Here is a 20,627-nt window from a genome sequence, read left to right on the forward strand (position 1 = left end):
TTCCCCTCCTCAGTGGGGAGTCAGCTTGTCCCTCTCCCTCTGCCCCACTGCTCGTGCTCTCTCAAATAAATAAATAAATAAATAAAATAAAAAAATGGGGCCCCTGGGTAGCTCGGTTGGTTAAACATCCCGCTCTTAAGTTTTGCTTAGGTCATGATCTCAGGGTCGTGAAATTGAGCACCGTGTCGGGCTCTGCCATGAACGTGGAGTCTGCTTGAGATTCTCTCCCTCTCTCTCTGCCCCTCCCCTACTCCCATTATCTTTGTCTCTCTCTTTCAAAAAAAGAAAAAGAAAAAAGAAAAACTTTTTTGAATTTTTGGGATGATGTGTAATGGATGAAGTGATACTAGATGTCTTATTATGTTTATGAATAAGAGCATAAGTATAGAATGAGCCAGGCAGTGTGATCTTGGGCAAGTCTCTCGACTTCTTTGACCCTCATCTTTTGAATTTTGCTAAGACGTAGATTTTCATAATACCTGCTTCATAGGGTTCTTATGAGAAATCAATAAGGTAATGCATATAGAAGTCTTAGCAGGTGCGTGACAAATTGTTTTCAGTAAGTGTTAGCTGCCTTTGCATTGTTGTTCCAGCTGGACACAGATGCAGGGTGTGGGGGGATGTGTGTTTTGTGGGCTGTGGTGAATCAGCCTGAAGCAACAAGGCCAGCAGCCCTGATTCTGTATTTGTCAGTGGTTCATGGTTAAAAGCAAGTGGTGGTGGCTTTTCAAAAATCCCCCCCCCCCAAAAAACCTTTGACCTGTGTTGCTAAGGATGTGCTTGGCCTCTCAGATAGTTGCCATAGAAACTGTCTGAATTTAGTCCTTGTGCCTGAGGGAAACCCCAACAAATAGCACACATTCCAAGCACATGGTTGTATTCAACCTTTTCAGGTAGTTCAGATAGAATGTCACTGAATTATCTAGAAATGTGCTCCAATCCTTTTCCAAGTAGTGCTCATGAGGAAATCTATCAAGTGTGTGTGGCTTGGTGCTTTTAGGCAGTTTCAGTTATAAACTATGCTTTCCCTCCAGCAATAGTATGATCCAGGATGTGAGAGTCATTAGTGGAATTATGTCCATGCAAAAAGGAAATAGAAGCAAGACTTGTTTGAGAGGCTACAGTCCCCTTCTGGCATAATCCCTGCAGTAGCGCGGTTTGCCTGGACGCACGGGTATAAAGGCTTTGCCTCACTGCTTCACTTGGTCGTGAGGACGTTGCTGGGAAGGCTGCTTCTTGAGCAGTCTCGTTATCTGGGCCACCGAAAGCCAGGGACTATGAAAGGAGACGTCCTGTAGGACAATGTTCAAAGTTCAGACGAAGCACATGGGGGTGGCTGGATGAATTTTTATTTAACAAACTGTTCAAAATATGAACTCATTGAACCTCATAAATCTCACAGGTAAATACTCTGATCATCCTTGCTTTGTGGTTGAGTAGACACAAGTCGGTGGAGGAGCCAGCTGGTCGAACTCCAGGGTCCGTGCTCCCAACAGCTGCACCGTGGGGTACATCAGTCTACAAATGAGTCATGGAACCCTAGGCATGGCGGTGGAAAAAGCAATTACTTCTACTTCCCACTGGAAACCTCTCTGTGAGGGATAAGACTAAGTGTAAATGACAAAATAAAGGATAAGTGCATTGCTACTTTCACTTTTCAGATTCCTTAAAACATCCCAGATGGTGGCCTGTCTGAGCATCTGACTAAAATAAGTCATTTATCTTATTTTTATTTGTTTTTCTATCATTCAATGTATATGTCTTTGGGAGATTAAAAGCACTAAAAAATCAGTTTAAGAAGAGATGATATGTATCAGCCAGTTTTTAACCTATTTACTGAGCAGAAATCTGTTAGTGTATTTAAAAGAGAAGAGACCCTTTTCATCGACAATAAAAATTTATTACTTTGCATCAAAACAAATCTTTAAATCTCAAATTAGTTTCCTTGAACATATTATGTTTATTCCGAAAGCTCTTATAGATTGGACAAATTCATAGGATATCACTGTTAGATAATTAAAATGTTTTAGAATTTAACAAACATCTGTTGAGGGATTAATATATGCAAAGCATCGCCTGACAAACTGTGAGAGGCTCAAAAAACTTTTAAAAATAAGGCCTCTGCCTTGAAGGATTTTGTTTTCTAGTACAGGCAATAACACAGATATATAAATAAATGATTTAAAAAAATGCAGTCAGGAGGGGCTTTGAGAGGAAGACACTTCTGGCTGGAAATTAGGAAAGATTTCATGAAGGAAGTAGGATTTGGGTTCTAACTCCATGAAGGCAGACTCTCTACCCCTTATTTGGTTATCCCACTTCTTAGCACAGGATCTGTCATATGAGAGAAGCTTTTTATAGTAATTCAGTGCTTTTAAAATCAATGAACAATTTGGACCTAGAAGGTAAGGTATGACCTGTAGTACATGTAGAGGTGAGGAAGAACAACCTCCCTCCAACTTCCTGATGCAAATATTGACTGTCCATTTATTCCAGCTGGCCTCATGCTGGGTGGGGTGGGCAGCAAGTGCCAAAGAGTGGAGGCAGGAAGGCTCAGGGTACAGAGTCCGTCCGGGTAGACAGAGTTACTGAGTGTGGGAAGGGAGTGGGAGATAAGGCTGGAAGAGTAAGTTGGGGACCAGTACTTGAAAACTCTTGAATGCTGAAGAGCTTGAGGAGAATGATCCCCAAATGCGCCATTATCGTCTGTATTTCTCCTCTTACAAGCTGATCATGTGCATTTCGCTAGATTAAAAAAAACAAAAACCGAGTTAGACTTAATAATTTATTCATTTACCTATTTGATATTGCAATATGCTAGAGCTGGCCATTGTTATTTATTTCCATGGGTCTCCACACCACATAAGCAGTTGAAAGCTGTAGAAAAATGTCTTGTGTTTAGGATAATGAGCCAATTCTAAAATGATGTTTATACACAACGACCAAATTAATTCTGTTGCAAAAGCTAACTTTTAAACATTCACCGAGTTTATGACTCTGACTGTCCTGAAGGGTTTTAATCCTAGCTCTTCCTTCAAATAGCTATAGAACCTTGGGAAAGGTTGCTTCCCGGATTTAGCATGTAGAAACAATATATACATTTTTCATATCTCTGTTTCTCTGGGCCTACATCCGTATCTCAGCAGCTCCCTCACTACCTACGGTACCGTAGAAAGAGTTAAAAGAGGTTTGGGTCTTTGGGCTCTGACAGATCTGGCTGGAAGCATGGCAATGTCCCTTCCTACCTACGTACTAGGCGAATTGCTTAACTTTGAATCTCCGTGTCCTCCTATATAAAATTAGTATAACGTTTCTCAACTCATCCTGTCCGTGAGAAACTCACATGTTTATTATTGAGCAATTGTGTTGTATTTTCTGTTTGAGGAAACTGGCGCAGGGAAATTAAGTGGTAATACCCATGGCAGCACAGCTAGTGAAAGGTAGAGCTGGGTTTCTGGTCCAGGCTTTCGGACTCAGAATCCATTGTCTACACCACTGTTATGCTGTTGGTAAAAGCCCCTCCCCAAATCTACCTCCTAGATGATACTTAATAAATGCTTATTTCGATCTTTATCTCCCAGGGCATTTGTAGCATTTGTGAGGCTAAAATGGGATAGTGCTTTTACCTTTTTAAAGTTCAAATATAAGCTATCCAATGTAAGGAATTAAAAAATTTCAGGGACTACATTTTTAGAGTGGTTCGAATTTCAGTAACCATTTTTTCATGCTGAGTATATTAGTGAGATAAATGCAATGTAGAAAAAGGGAAAAAAAGGAAAAGAAAGAAAGAAAAAGATGAAACGGTAAACCAGGATCACCCTTAGTCCCTAGAGATAATGAAGCGATTGGAATTTTAGTGAAATGAGTGCATTTTTCATTTTGTTGATCTTTTGGTTGGCAGTCCAGTATTATGACAGGCAACAGCCTTGCCTTACAGGCCATGTGGAAAATTTATATCAGATCTTAAAATCAGTTAGTCATGATGTGTCTCAGGGTGAAAGTTATAATTTCTAAAAAATGTGAAGCCACAAGAAAGAAAGGAAAAATAATACTGAACAGAAGAGAATAAGAACAGAGTTTGTATTCTTATTTGGTTGCTTTTGGAGTAATAAAAAGTATACCTTTTCCTTAGGCATATTGCCTAGTTAACAACAATGTTTAGAAGATCAGAGTTTGGCTGGTGAGGTCTTTGAATGAAGGACTGTGAACATTCTTGAGTTCTTTCTGTTTGAGGAATCTCATGTATTTGCCGCTTTGAATCAGAACCATTAAAATGTTAATATCTAGTTATCCTGGCATTTGCCCAAACATATCTTTCCCATGCATATAATAAAAGTGAAAACTATACTTCTTTTCTATCATTTAAGACCTATAAGTGGAGACGATTATAATAAAGCGAAGCAGGTAAAGAAATAGAATTACCATGAGCTTCTTTTGAGATGTTGACTTGTGTGTTCCTCTGGATGAGGTATCATGAAGCTTCTGGAAGACTGGGTTGTTCCCTAAAGAGAAGAAGCTGGCCTTTAATGATCCCATTCTACTAGGCTTATAACTGGATATTGTCCAATGATCCTTTCTGGCTGGAAAGACATGATTTTAACAGACTGGTAACTAATCACTTTTATTCTCTGGTTTATTCACAGGAGTTTCAATATAGAAAACGGCAATGATGCAAGCCCAACTGCATTGCTTGTGTCTCCTTATACTGTATTTGGTAAGAGGATATTCTTTCTTTATTTACTAGAATATTTTCTGACATTTTCTACCTCATACCAGGGAAACAATGATTATCATGACTTAAAAAAGGTCTATCAAAATTAAATTGTTTACAAAGGACCCGTAGTTTGCCCAGTGAAATGGCTACAAGTCATATGTCTATCCTGCAACCAGGGAAGTACTTTTTCTCAGCTCTTAAAAGCCAGTACCACTTAATGGACAAGGTTTAAAACAAATCTGTCTATTCATATTTAGACCTTCATGTATAGCTCAGGAAATCTGGAAAGAAAAGTATACTGAAGCCTATATTGGTCTTTGTATACAGTATATATGTATCTATAGTCTAGGTATATGTGTGTATATTAGTTTATGTCCCTTAATCTTGACTTTTTTTTTTTTTTTACTTTGACCGTGAAAAATTACCACCGAAATATTAAGAAAAGCATTTTCTCTATTTTCAACCCTGCTCTGCTCTGTGCTTTTCTTCCCATATGTGGTTTGGAGTTTTCTGGTCAGAGTTGTCTTTAGCCATTTGTTAAGCCAACCCTCTCAATTGACAGGCTTCTACAAGTTGGAGCTGGATGGAACCTGGAGAGACCCAGCCCTCGATCTTGGGTAGATAGTGGGGTGCCAATGTTGTTTTATTCATTAGGCTCATAAAAGATCATATACTGACCCAACAATCTGTTGTATTATGAAGCAAGATTATGGGGAAGCATTTGCTTCTTCCTTAGAAGGACGTTACTAGATCTTCACACCTCAGATCTTGGTTCCTTTCTTCTGGGACCCCAAAATAACATCAAATTCTGAGTTCCTGAGAGCCCTCTAGAACCCTCACAGTCCCGAATATTTACAGAATGAAATAGAGCCAAACTTGTAAACCTAACCAGAGCCTTCTTCTTGGGGGAGGAGGGGAAGCTACAGTTCAAATTTTGTGAGCAAGGTGCCTCTGCACAGACCCGGGGCTCAAAACTTGTCACCAAGACTGCGTAAGGACTAGGTCAAACATCTCCTCTTGGCTTCTCTCCTCTTCTCATCCTTCAAATGCCCTTTGCCATCTCTATTATCACAGGCTGGTAGTGAAGTCAGACCTGGGTACAAAACTGGCACTGCCCCTTCCTAGTGATAGGAGCTTGGGTGAGTTACTTAAGCCCTGAACCTCAGTTTTTTGCCCTGTGGAATGGATCTCATAAGAGTACTTGCCTTTTTGGTAGTTGTGACAATTAAATGAGATAATGCATTTATAGAGCCCTGGGATCAGTGACAGGCACAGTCTAAGCACTGCATAAATATTGCCTATTCTTATTATTGGCTGCTATTACTACTGCATATATTGGGCCCAGCCTGGAGCCCAATGTGGGACTTGAACTCACGACCCTGAGATTAAGACCTGAGCTGAAATCAAGAGTCAGACACTTAACTGACTGAGTCACGCAGGCACCCCTTACTATAGCATTTTAAATATTCAGTGTCTACGCTCATATGGACTTTGACTTCCATGAGGAGGACTATCTTTTAGTCATGTCTGTAGCCTCAGCACATAGCACCATGCTAGGAGTAGAGTAGAAATTAAATATATAATTGTGGACTTATATTAGGAGACAACAAGATTTAAGAGAAGATTCTGTCATGATAATTTGATATTAGTGGGCTTATCTTGTCTGAGAATGGGACATGCATAATTTTTTTTCTGGATAAAAGGTGGGAAATCATTTTTCCTTCTCTCTAATCTCAGCCCAGTGGGACTTCTACCTAGAGTAAGAAATAATGCCCAAACTCCTGCTGGCAGCAAGAGCCTTGTCCAGGAGATAGCCACGTGCACAGCTGTGTCTGGTTGCGGGGGCGGGTTGCTACCTGTGCGGTGGGATTGCAGGGGCATTAGGATGGAGCCACTTCTCTCTCCCGCCCCCACCCACCCCTGCTTCCAGACCCTCTCCTGTGAAGACTGGAAGTTTAGTTGAAGCTTTCCTTCAGCATAAGGCTTTATTCAGCAGAGATAGCGATGTGAAGTGATTGCCAGTCATTTATCCCAGACTGCCAGTGGTTCTCCTGTTCTTTTCTGAGCACTGGTTCCCAGAGAGGGTGAGGAATATTGCATGAATATATTGCAAGGGCCCTGAAGAGAAAGCGAGTGAGTGATCTGGGTTTGGGAAAGTGTGCTGAATAGGGAGGCAGAGAAATCAAGGAGAAGCCACCTACTCTAGAGTTTTGCCTGGGATTATACTTCTTCTAGAAGGAATAAGAGTTTGGCATAAATACTATCTATCCCTGCAGAGAAGTCTTGCTGGAAAGTATGATGAGGACGGCTACGAGGCAGGCACATCTGGCAGCTGCATGTGTCCTTTGCTGGCCTGGAAGGCAGGGTAGCAGTGTGGCTCGGAATTGGGGCTTGGTGGTCCAACAGAGCTGGCTTCATCCCACATTCTCTGTCTCCGCTGTGGGACTTCTCTGGAGACACTTCCCTGATCTTGTTGAGGATCAGAAGAAATGATATGTGTGTGTGTGTGGGGGGTCTAGTCCCACAGCTGTTGCACAGGGAACATTAAAAAATGACAGTTCCCTTCCCTTCCCTTCCTTTTACCTCTTTGTGCATGATGATGGGCATTATCCCTCCAACTCCTGCATGGACCCTCTTTTCGTTTCACCAGTTCCCCCACACTGTCTTTCCCAGTTCTGGCGGTATGGCTTGATGACTCATGACATGCACATGCACTTTGAAATCTTTATAGCCTCAATAACCACGTTAATGACACAAAGGGAGATTTGCCGTCCTGTTATGAGAACCCGACTTTGAACCTTGCCACTGAGATAGACTGACTAATGGGGGTTTCTTCTGGATGCCATCACTGGTGTGAACTGCTGGAAGACTGGCCCCTGCTGACGTGAGCACAAAGTTGATGAAGGCAGTTTGCTGTTAAGTAGCGGCCTCACAGAAAGCCCCACCCTTGTCTTGTACCGACCATGGCAGTGCCTGGACGTCTACCTCCAGGTCTTGTGTCCCGTCCTCCAGAGAAGATGTGGAAAAGGAGTATAAGGGAGCAAGAGCGCCCAGAGGAAGATAGTCCTTAAAAGGAACTGATGAGCTAGAAGTCTATCGAATTATTGTGTCAGTTAAGAGTGCTTTCAATATAGGGAATAGGAAGTTCAACTTTGGAGCAACTTAGTAAGGAGAGTTTCTTTTCCTCAGAGAACAAGAAGCCTGAAGTGGGCATCCCAAGGCGGGTTTTGCATTTCTGTGATGTGACCAGAGACTTGAGCTTCTTTCTCTTTGCTCCCCCATTATTTGAGTTGGTTTGTCCCCTCATGGTTTCATGACAACCACCACAGCCATAGACATGAGGTCTATTGTCTGAGCAAGAACAACAGAGAAGGGGGTGGCAAATCCAGCCACATCTGTCTTTTTTCACTGGGAGAGTAAAAGCTTGACCAGGACTCCCCCAGCAGATTTCACCTTTTGTTTCATGAGCCCAAACTGGGTCACTTGGCTGCCCTGATGGCTTCCCAAGGGAGAGAGGTGGGCGATGGCTGGGGGCAGCTAGTCCATGAGCCTGCTACAACTCTGAGGGTGAGGGGACCAGATTCCAAAGCCCTCTGTGTTTTCATTTGCCAGATAACTGGTATCAAGTTAATCGAGATTCAGTGAACCAAGGGGCATAGTGGAAGCTTCTCCCCCCTACTCTTATCCCAATTATTATTCTCAGTATGTCCATCCCAAGAGTGTACTTGCTCTCCCTAAAGAAGTGGAAAACACCAAATTCTCTTCCCCCTAGTTCTTCTTACTTTCTTGGTTTTACCTCTCTAGCTCCCAAACCATATACTTCTCATATTATACTTCTGATCCTAACCTATCCCACCCCTGGTTTCTACACAAGTTGGAGACCTGAAGAATCACACAAGAAGGAGGGGACACCAGCTTTGGGTATGGGTGCTAAGTCCCTCGTTCTAGAGGGTGCCCTTTGTGGGTGGGCTGATGGCTGGCTGTCCCTGCGTGTGCCGCATGTTGTGCTCAGCTTCCTTTAGAGGCACAGTCATGGTGGAAGATGGAGGGATGGCAGGGGCTGCAGTAGGCTCCTCATCCTTCTGGGCTGGGGACAGTGGGAGTCACACCCTCCTGCACATCCTTGATGCTCCTGTTTTCCTGCCAGATTGTCCTGGCCATTTTTGCTCCCTCTGATGGGTAGTGGGGCACAGTGGCTGAGAGCACCCATCGCAGCCATAGGTTCGAATCCTGCTTCCCGTCCCAACTTGGGCAAATTGCTTCACCTCTCAGCATCTTAGTCTCATTGCCTGTAAAACAGAGCTAACTGTCAGAATTTGTCCCCAAGTTGTTGTCAGGATTAACTGCTCAGGACTGAGCTCACCGCATACTGATTCCTCTTTTCCCTGTCGCAGCCACCACGTACTGCTATCCCAGCCTGGATTTGGGGGTCTGCAGAGGCTGCTTGCCTCTCAAGTTCAGGGGCTTTGGACTTTAGAAATATCGTAGGGCTACTGCTTAAAGTAAACATTTTGTTCTTTTTTTTTTTTCCTACATGAGTATAGATTGCTAATCAAATGTTAAAACAGGAAGTGTTTCTTGAAGTCGCAGTTCAAATTCAGATTCAGATTTGACTAAAATGTACCATGTAATGGTGTGCAGAGTAAGCACTGGACTCAACACATCTACATATTTCTCTCCCTTATAAATTCAGTTGTCCTTGAAGTGACTAAACTGTGGGGTGCTGGCAATCTGCCAGAAATGTTCTTCTAAACTAACCGGAGTAGAGGAGAGGTGTTTTAAGAAGCTGGTATAAAACTGTGTGGTATTTAGAAGGCAGAGTGGCACTGTGGGAAGATAGAAACTGGTTCAGTCAGAACCCCCTGTGTGTGCCCTGTCAGCCACTTGTGGAATTTACTCTGCGCAAGTGGCTTCACCTCTGTGAGCCTCACTTTGTAACATGGGAGTGTTAATATTCTCCCCATACGGTGGTTGCTGGAATGGTCAAATGAGAAAGACAGTGTAAGGCTCGTGGCAAGCCATCTTGACATAGTAGAAGCTCAAGAATATCAAAAATCTCTTTCTACCTGTTTTGACTACATTTTGCATTGTTTTGAGCTAGTTTAGAATCTTGTGTTTCATATATCAGTCCTGGAAGCCTTAATAAAATCAGCAAGAGGGACGTATATATTCATAATGATGGGTATGCCAATTTTTCTCTTTGTCTTTCCTTTTTTAACAGACAATTGGATATAGCCAAGAGGGGAAGTTTAGTGGACCCCTGGAACCCAAGACATTTTCTATTTTTGAAGGCCAAGAAGCGAGTCAAGTCATATTCCAGGTAATGGCTCCTCTTGATCACTGTTATCTTGATTTTACAGGCTCTTGCAGTGGACTTTACTCCTTAATCTACTGTATAGAAGGAAATAAAATGGAGGCATGGCAGATCTCATTATCAAGAATGAGTTCAGAAGCTAAGTTAAACAGAGAGATGGGTGCCTCGGTCTTGTGAGGGGTTGTGCATGACATTCTCATTCAGACTTCTTCAACTGTGTCTGGAGGGAGTGCTCCCTTCCCTGGGGTGGGGAGCTTGGTACCTATAGGTTCTGCTTCTCCCCCAGGGTGGGAAGGGAACAAGCCTCTGGAGTGGAATGGCCACCTGACTGTCCATCCAATCAGTATGCTGCTTGAAGCATTGGAAGATGCAGGTTCTTTGGAGTAGCACTGGAATGGTGTGCTTTTCCTTAGTACCTCCTCTGAACCCATCCCTGGGCCCTTGCCTATGGGTTGGCCATGCTGGGAGGTGGTCATCTTCTGTAGTTAGATAACTGAGAAAAGCATCAGACTGAGGGGTGGCCTGTAGATGGGAATAAGAGACTCCAGCTATAAAGGACACTGAAAAAATCCTGGAAATATAATGGGGAGGGAGAAAAACATACTCCTGCATTTACCAGAAATCTTCTGGGGGGAGCCCACTTGGCCTTGGAGTGGTTGAGGATGGTTTGATGAGCTTTTGGGGTGTGCGCATGACCCCCACCCAGGTACTGTGGGAGCAATGGAGGGTTGCTGAACACCTGCCCTGTGCTGCCAGAGGGAAAAGCATGTACCAAGGATGGGCAATATCGAATAGGTTTTCTGTGAGCACAGGTCCACATTCCAGTGAGCAGAATCAGGACCACATAGAGGCAATCCCAAAGTTGCACACCTCACAGACCTAGAAACTGGCTGGATAGGATGATTTCAGTCTCTGAGGGTCCCATTCCTTGAGTTGCTTTACTTCTTTTTCTGTTCTTTTTCCATTAACCACCCTACAAAGCCTATCTCTTTTTGGCCAGTTGTCATGGCTGAACATTTCTTATTTATGGGTGAGTGTGTTGGAGTAGAGGAGTGGGAGATGAAGGGGATTTCCTTCCTAAGATCTCAGAATCTCTGTAGACCTAGGAGACTTTCGGTACCAACCACTTGTTTTACAGATAAGGAAACTGAGGCTTAAATAAGTTAATAGCAGAGCTGAGATTAGAAAACAGGTCTCGTGACTCCTAGTCAAGCAGACCATGCCTTCTCCATCTTTGTATGTGGAGAGGATGCAGCAAACTTAGTAGTAAGATGCACTTTGAACTCTTCATTACCGTGGTGGGAGGAGTTGTACAGATCCCTTCCTTTAGCACCGCTTGATGTATTCTTGCCTGGAGTTTGGGAGACACAAAGCGAGCTCATTGCCCCATGAGACTGGTCCTTGGGTTGGTAAGAGATCTTAAAAAACAGAACAAAGAAAAAAAAAAAAAGAATTAAACAGTCACAGACTTCTTTCATTGAGGATTTACAACTAGCTCAGTACCCTAGGGGTTTCCAGATCATAAGATAGTATGATACAAATCTGAGCTAGGTCAGTTTTTCCCTTTCTAATGAGATTTAGCTTACACACCATAAAGTCTACTCTTAAAATGTACAAATCATGGATTTTTAATATATCACAAAGATGTGCAACTATCACCACTATCGAGTTCCAGAACATTTTCACGAGCCTCAAAGAAACCCTCTATCTATTAACAGTCCCCATTCTCTCTTCCCAGCCCCTGGTAAACACAAATCTACTTTCAGTATCTGTAGATTTGCCTATCTGGACATTTAATGTAAATAGAGTCATACATGTGGGCTTTTGTGTGTGGTTTCTTTTACTTAGCATGTTTTCAAAGTTCATCTGTATTGTAGCAGGTATTAATACTTTATTCCCTTTTTGTAGCTGAATAATATTCCATTGTATGGATATATACCACATTTTCAATAGCCATTTATCAACTGATGGACATTTATGGCTATGATGAATAATGCTATTATGGACAATCATGTACAACTTTTTGTGGACATATGTTTTCAACTCTTTTGGATATATACCTAGGAGTGGAATTGCTGGATCATAGTTAATTCAGTGCTTAACTTGTTGAAGAACCGTAAAACTGTTCTTCAAAGCAACTAAACTATTTTACATTCTTACCAGCATTGTTTATGGGTTCCAATTTCTCTACATCCTTGCCAATGCTTGTTATTATCTGTGTTTTTTATTACAGCTATCCTCATGGGGGTGAAATGGTATTATTTTTTTCTTTGTGGTTTGGGTTTGCATTTCCCTAATGACTAATGATGTTGAGTATCTTCTCATGTGCTTATTGGCTATTTGTATATCTTCTTTGGAGAAATCTTTTGCCTATTTTTTAATTGGGTTGTTAGAGCTCTTTATATATTCTGCATACAAGCTCCTTATCAGATATATGATTTGCAAATATTTTCTCACATTCTATGGATTTTCGTCTCATTTTCTTGATAGTGCCATTTGAAGCACAAAGGCTTTTAATTTTGATGGGATGTTTTTCCATTTATTTAGATCTTCTTTAATTTTTTTCAACAATGTTTTATAGTTTTCACTTTACAAATATTATATTTCTTCGGTTAAATTTATCCTGAAGTATGTTATTCTTTTCAATCGTGTTATAAATGAAATTGTTTTCTTAATATCATTTTTAGATTGTTCTTTGCTTGCATGTAGAAATACAATTGATTTTTTATATTGATATTTTATTCTGCAACCTTATTGGACTTGTTTATTAGCAGTAATAAATTTTTTAGATTCCTTAGGATTTTCCATATATAAAATCATGTCATCTGTGAATGGGATAGTTTTACTTCTTTCTTTCTAATCTGGATGCTTTTTATTTCTTTTTCTTGCCTAGGACCTTGAATACAGTGGCAAGATTGGGAAATCTTTTCTTGTTTCTAATCCTTTTGGGGAAAGCTTTTATTCTTTCACCATTAATTATAAGGTTAGCTGTGGGTTTTTCTTAGATGCCCTTTATCAGGTTGAGGAAATTACCTTCTTTTTTTTTTTATTATGTTCAGTTAGCCAGCATATAGTAGTACATCATAAGTTTTTGTTGTAGTGTTCAATGATTCATTAGTCGCATATAACACCTAGTGCTCATCCCACACGTGCCCTCCTTAATACCCATCACCCAGTTACCCCATTCCCCCACCCGCCTCCCTTCTGTAACCCTCAGTTTGTTTCCCAGAATCCAGAGACTCTTATGGTTTGTCTCCCTCTTTGATTTCTTCCCATTCAGTTTTCCCTCCCTTCCCCTGTGGTCCTCTGCACTATTCTTTATGTTCCACATATGAGTGAAATCATATGATAATTATCTTTCTCTGATTGACTTATTTCACTTAGCATAATCCCCTCCAGTTCCATGCATGCCGATGCAGATGGTAGGTATTCATCCTTTCTGATGGCTGAGTAATATTTCATTATATATATGTATTGCATCTTTATCCATTCATCTGTTGAAGGGCCTCTCAGTTCCTTCCACAGTTTGGCTATTATGGACATTGCTGCTATGAACATTGGGGTGCATGTGCCCCTTCTTTTCACTACATCTGTATTTTTGCACTACTAGGTATTTAACCCAAAGATACAGAGGAAATTACCTTTTATTCCTAGTTTGTTGAGTATTCTTTTTTAATCAAGAAAGAATGTTGGATTTTGTCAAATGACTTCCTGCCTCTATTGAGATATTCATTTGGTTTTGTCCTTTATTCTATCAACATAGGGTATTAAATTAATTGATTTTCGTATATTGAACCAGCCTCATATTCTGGTATAAATTCTACGTGGTCATGGCATATAATTGTTTTTATATGTGGCTAGATTCAGTTTGCTAGTATTTTGTTGAAGATTTTTGCATCTATATTCGTAAGAAATAGTGGTCTGCAGTTTTATTGGGTTGTCTCTTCTGATTTGCATATCAGGATGATACTATCCTCCTAGAATGAATTGGGAAGTATTCCCTACTCTACTTTTTGGTAGCATCTGTGAAGATTTGGTGTTATTTTTTCTTTATGTGTTAAGTAGAATTTACCAGTAAAGCCAACTGGTACTGAGCTTTCCTTTGTGTAAGTTTTTAATTACTAATTCAATCTCTTTACTTGTTATAGTTTTATTCAGATTTCCTATTTGTTTTTTAGTTAGTTTTGACAGTTTCTGCCTGTGTAAGAATTCATCCATTTCACTGAGGTTGTCTAATTCATGGGGGAAATAATTACTTATCATATTCTCATTAACCCTTTTTATCTCTGTAAGGTTGGTAGCAATGTTCCCTTTTACATTCCTGATTTCAGTTATTTCAATCTTGTTTTTTTCTTATTTTTAATTATTGTTAAAGATTTATTAATTTATTTTATATAGAGAGAGCGAGCGCAAGCAGGGGGATAGGCAGAGGGAGAGGGAGAGTGAAACAGACTCCTCGCTGAGTGCAGAGCCTGATGCAGGGTTCAATCTCGGGACTGAGATCATGACCTGAGCTGAAATCAAGAGCTGGATGCTTAACCAACTGAGCCACCGAGGCACCCCTATATTGGAGATTTTCAATGCCCCCTAGGGTCATCTTACTTCCCAGAGGAACTTTTTAAGTATTTTGGTCAGCTTCTTGTTTGTATCAACTGTTATCACTGCCTCAGGTAGCTGCAATGTTAAACAATTGCTGATGATTATTTTTGACAAATTCTCCAAGAGAAAAACCATTTGCAGTGAGTGAACTCTGAGGTCAGATAAAGCCAAGCCTTTTGAGTAGGTGTTTCCAGGGAACTCCAGATAGGTCAGATAATAGCAGTTGTCTGGGAATGGGGATTTTGGGAAACTCCAAACCCTTTCTGCCCCCTCCATAGTACTGAGGCTGTGAGGCTGTTGGATTTCAAGGTTAATGCATATCTTGAGAAAAGACAATGGAATTAGGGCAAGTCAAAGTAATAACAAAACTTGGTTCTTATTGATAGTAATTTTCTTAATTAAACACTTCTTGGATCTTGCAAGCATTTGGTTAATTTCCAAGGTTCTGAAAAAGTTGATATTTATTTATAATTTTTTTTCCAGTTTTTCATTGCTTTTATGGAGGAAAAGTTTTTTTTCAGATCCTTATTCCATCTTTCCCATTGATATCCTTAAAACACAAAATAGTAACACTTTTCTTTATTATATAAACAACATAATATCAACAAGCAAACACAAAAAAGTATTCACTCACAGTTCTACCCACTTAGCACATTAACTAGTTTTTTCCCATATCTTGCCCACTGACATGAATGCTTTTGGTACTGTTACAATCATAGTTTAGATTTACTCTTATAGTCTCCTTTTGTTACTTTCCATAATATCATTTTTTCTTATGCTGCTTCATAATTTGTAGAATGAACATTTTAATGATTACTGTTTTATCAACTTTATGTGCTGTAATAATATTATCATCTTTAGTTTTTGTTCGTTAGGAGTTTTCAACTTTCCAGCATTGTAAATAAGGCTACTTATACTACAAGCATGTAGTTTATTGTTGGAGAAATATTTCCTTAGGATAAATTCTGTTAAGTGATGTTTGCTATCAAAGACTACATTCTATGCCTCAGGTGATTTCCAAAGGGAAATTTGTGCTAATTTACACTTCCATCAATAATATATGTGTTTCTTTATGTCCTGTACAACATTGGCTGTTATTGATTTTTAATGTTAATAAAAATTATAAATGTGTATTAAAATTATTAATGAGGTTGAACAAACTTTCATGTCTGCTTTATTTTATGTGAATTTTCTATTCTTGTGGTCTTAAAAGTGCTATAATTCTTCCATGAATAATTATTGATATTTTCTTCACTTCTGAAAACATAATTAAGAGATTGTCATATAGAATTTTATCAAGTTAAAGCCACTTCGAAATTGTTTTCCTTAATATTAAAATGTCTCTTGACCTTTGTCACAATGGTTAGAAGTACCAGATGACATCTTTTTTTATCCTAGCAATAAAGTTATTTCTTTTAATGTTTCTTAGAAGCTAGCAATGTTAAAGCTCTCAGATATTCTCAGAAAAAAATCTCATCTAACTCCAGCTACAATTTAAAGCATCAATTGGCTTTTGTCAATGTATTAAATTATATCATACATTGTTTCTTGAAGGAAATGTATTTTAAAGGTTAAATAGTTAATGTTCAAGCAAACTTTCAGAGTGTATCACTTTTTTTTTTTTTTTTAAGATTTTATTTACTTATTTGAGAGACACACACAGAGAGAGAAAGAGGATGGGGGGCAGCGGGGCAGAGGGAGAGGGAGAAGCAGACTCCCCGCTGAGCAGGGAGCCTGATGTGGGGCTCAATCTCAGGACCCTGAGATCATGACCCGAGCAGAAGGCAGACGCTTAACTGACTGAGCCACCCAGGCGCCCCTAGAATGTATCACTTAATTTTATTTATTTATTTATTTTTAAAAGATTTTATTTATTTATTTGACAGAGAGAGACACAGTGAGAGAGGGAACACAAGCAGGGGGAGTGAGAGAGGGAGCAGCAGGCTTCCCATGGAGCAGGGAGCCCGATGCGGGGCTCGATCCCAGTACCCTGGGGATCATGACCTGAGCCGAAGGCAGACGCTTAACGAATGAACCACCCAGGCCCCCTAGAATGTATAACTTTAAAAGCTCAGATCTTATTTAGTGATTATACAAATGAAAATGTTACCTGAAATTGGCGACTTTCTACAACATTGTGTTTCCTTACAACCTAATCTGATTTTTGCCTTTTCCCAGTTTAAGGCCAGTCCTCCTGCTGTGACTTTCAAACTAACTGGAGAGACAGATGGCATATTTCAGATACAACCAGATGGACTTCTATATCATAACAGAGCCTTGGATAGAGAAACAAGAGCTGTTCACAAACTCCAGGTGACTTGAGAAGAGTCAAAGGAACCTAACTCCAACCTCTCTGAGCATCCTTTAGCTTTGTCCTAGAAGTATCACTCGCACATTCATCTCTTCCGTAGAATCCTGTTACAGCTCTCTTGACATTAATGGCATGCTTTGCAAATCTCATTTGTCCATTTTTTACCAACTACAAAGAGATACCCCTTTGGGTATGGCAAAGATACCCTCTTCCTCAGGCCTTTTAACCAGAGTAACTCAATTTGAATTGCCAAAGCCCTCAGATGGCATTACTTGTTCAAGTCTGGCCATGCTCAAACACCTGGATCAAAACAAGCCAGTGCTTCTCTGATATTTCAGTGGTATCTGCCTGTGGCTATTGTGTGGGCTTTGGACCCACAGAGAAGGCCGCATCAGTGTGGCGATGGAACTCCTGTGGGCCTTGCAAGAAGCAGAAGTAACCAATGTTCAGAGGCTCTGACTAAAGAGACCCTTCTCCCTCTTTGTCCTCCTTAGTTTTTTATGGTTGGCATCTGAATACATAGGAATGGTAGAGAGCTAATTGTAGAAAAGAGGGCAAGCAAAACTTCCCATCTAGTAACTTCTATTGGCTTTGCAAGTTGACTACTAAAATGCTCTGTCAGAGCACACGGCACCTCCATAGCCTTAAGGGTCAAAATGTTCTTATTTCACTGACTTATATTTAGAAAAGAAGCATGTCCAGTGTCCAGCATACCTTACTGCTGAGAGAACACAGACATGATTAGCAGAGTTTAACTGATTGGGTCCCTATTTTAGTAGCTCACAGTATGGGGCTTTTATGGGTGTCTTTCTCCCCTACAGTCACCAGGTTATTGGGTCTTTGAGCTCTAATTTCCTTCAACTGACTTTTGGGTGTGTGATATGAAGATCAGACTCATCAAGGTGGTTTCCTTTTCCTTTCTTCATCAGGTCTCAGCCCTGGATGCTCAAGGAGCTATAGTGGAGGGCCCAGTTCCCATCACCATAGAAGTGAAGGACATCAATGACAATCGACCCACATTTCTCCAGAAAGAGTATGAAGGCTCAGTAAGACAGAATTCTCGTCCAGGTAAAAGGCAGGAGTCCGGAGATATTTATGGAAAGGTGAAGAATATCAGGCAGAAGGGGCAGATTTGGGTGGCTAACAGCTGCAGCATCACTCATTCAGCACTTCCTTTCATACTTTAATTTCACAGCAGTCCTCTAGGAGTTATTTTATTATCCTCATGGCTCTAAGACATGGCGTCTCAGCTTTGGCACTATTGACATCTTGGGACCGATCATTCTCTTTTTGTCAGGGGCTCTTCCGTGCATTGTGGGGTGTTTAGCAGGATCCCTGACATCTATCTACTCACCAGACGCCAGTAGCAACCCCTCCTCCCAAGCTGTGACAACAAAGATGCCTTCAGACATTGCCAAATGTCACGTGGGGGGCGAAATCACCCTGGTTGAGAACTATGATTCTAGAACGAGCTTTAGAACACCGTAGAGCTCTAGGACACTCAAGAATACTCTGCAGAGGTGAACTCATTCTCCTAAATTCTCTCAGAAATCTTCATGCTCATGGTCACTGTTGGCTCCCAGTTCCTTTTCTTCTCTTACTTGCAACTCCTACTTACAGCTCATCCCTTCACTTTGCTTCTACCCTTCATTTCCATAAAAGCCCCTCATCAAGGCATAGGTGTGTGGCTCTATTGAAGATCTGGGGATATGAGGGAGCATTATGTCATAATATGAATATGAAGAAAATAAATGTGAATATTAGACTTCTGAGTTCTCAGAAAAACTCTTGGCCATTTCTGCCAACTCACTGTCAAATTTCCCTCTATGTTACTTAATCTTCTTTATCTCTCTCTCCAATGCCCACTTCCAATAACTCGGGGAGAATATTCCTTCCACTTTATTACATGGAACATCTCTATCCCTGAGCTTACAACGAAAGACTCACTTATGAATTCTGCTAAATAAGAATCTTCCAAGTCTTACTCTTTCTCTCTTTACTAATAGGCTCTTCTAGATCAGTGGTTCCCAAACTTTTTGGTCTCCTGTGTTTTTTTAAAAATTATTAGTAACTCCAAAGAACTTTTTTTTTAAATATATGGGTTCTATCCAGTGATGTGTGGGTAAATGTTTAATAGCAGTCTCTCTGAGGGGAAAAGCCCTGATGTGTAGGATTTTCCAATTTCTGTGGTATAAATACTGCCACGATGGCTTATTTTAAGCTACCAATGGTGTTAATAATTGGCTCACAAAGTTTCTGGAAATTCAACCATTGGCTCTCATGAGCTGGCTCCAGTACTTCACTGATTATATCTACCAATATTTACTTTATTAGAATTTTAAAAATTTAATTCATGGTAAGTAATAATCAACATATTTTAGTGAAAAATAACTATTTTCAAAGACAAAAGGAATTATTAAGAGTGGCTTTGTTTTAATCTTTGCACATCTCTTAGTGACTGGAGTAATTCACTGAAAACAATTGGATTCTTGTCTTTTTCTGCATCCATTCTGTTGCCATATGCTGTTTTGGTTGAAGCATATGAAGCAAAACTGGCCTCACACAGATACGCAGTTGGAAAAGGGAGGAGTATTGTAATAGCATTTTCCGATAACTGTGGATATTCTTTGATACTATACCAGAACTCAACAAGTGGTGGTTTCTTAAAGGCTGATGGCAATGTGAAATCTAAAACTATATCAATGTCTTTTTTTTGATACTCCTTTGTGCTAAAATCCATTGAATTATCTTGTGCTTCAGTGGATCTTTTACACATGCATGAGTTTTTTACTCCATCAAACCTAAAAATAATCTCAAAGACCCCTACAAATCCTTGGACCATACTTTGAGAAACCCCATGTTAGTGGAAGGAAGTAGAATAAAGATTCATTTCCCCATTAGTATAAATTCCCCCATTCCCCTAAGAATTTTATCTTAGAAGAAAGAAGTGGCTATGGTTGGTTTGGATTTCAATTAACATCTTTTTTTTCCCCTCTGGGGATACTTTGTTAAACAGGAAAACCCTTCATGTATGTCAATGCTACAGACCTGGATGATCCCACCACTCCCAATGGTCAGCTTATTTATGAAATTGTCATTCAGCTTCCCAAGATCAACAACATCATGTACTTTCAGATCAACAACAAAACGGGGGCGATTTCACTTACCCTAGAAGGTAAGTCAAGTGATGCGCTCGTGAGACTGTCTGAGTCAGAAAAAGGGACCTAGATCTGTGTTACCTTTGGAGATGTTTCTTTTTCTCTCCTACTTCCCATAGGATCTCGGGCACTGGATCCCAGTAAGAATCCTAACTACAATCTGGTGGTCTCAGTAAAGGACATGGGAGGCCAGAATGAGAATTCTTTCAGTGACAGCACATCTGTGGATATTATGGTGAAGGAGAATATTTGGAAAGCACCAAAACCTGTGGAGATCGTAGAAAACTCAACTGATCCTCACCCCATCAAAATCACTCAGGTAGTGCCCAAGGAGTGTCTTGAGACTAGTAGATAAATGGCCTCGCTTTGTGGAGGCCCACTCTCATGATCTTCACTGATATATTTATTTGGTACATTTGTTCATAGCATAATTATAAAACAAACTAAGTAGATAAAGTCTCTGGCCCCAAGTCTCTGGAGTTTATTAGTTTATTATCATGGGTAAACGCTGGACTTTACCAGCTTGGATTC

The 20,627-nt window shown here is 40.4% G+C and overlaps 1 protein-coding gene across 1 annotated transcript in view; it reads left to right on the plus strand.

Moving 5' to 3' along the window:
• CDH17 (cadherin 17) overlaps positions 1 to 20,627 on the plus strand; it is a 73,030-nt gene that overhangs the window by 14,400 nt on the left and 38,003 nt on the right. The window contains exons 2-7 of the mRNA XM_064588124.1: positions 4,644 to 4,714; positions 9,936 to 10,034; positions 16,806 to 16,940; positions 17,868 to 18,006; positions 19,955 to 20,113; positions 20,216 to 20,415. Coding sequence (XP_064444194.1) covers positions 4,667 to 4,714; positions 9,936 to 10,034; positions 16,806 to 16,940; positions 17,868 to 18,006; positions 19,955 to 20,113; positions 20,216 to 20,415 — 780 coding nt within the window. The 5' untranslated portion in view covers positions 4,644 to 4,666. The remainder of the gene's footprint in view (positions 1 to 4,643; positions 4,715 to 9,935; positions 10,035 to 16,805; positions 16,941 to 17,867; positions 18,007 to 19,954; positions 20,114 to 20,215; positions 20,416 to 20,627) is intronic.

The sequence above is a fragment of the Mirounga angustirostris genome, unplaced genomic scaffold (assembly GCF_029215605.1).
Source record: "Mirounga angustirostris isolate CCGP_5_RB_7025 unplaced genomic scaffold, mMirAng1.0.hap1 SCAF_4, whole genome shotgun sequence".
NCBI classification, from domain to species: domain Eukaryota; kingdom Metazoa; phylum Chordata; class Mammalia; order Carnivora; family Phocidae; genus Mirounga; species Mirounga angustirostris.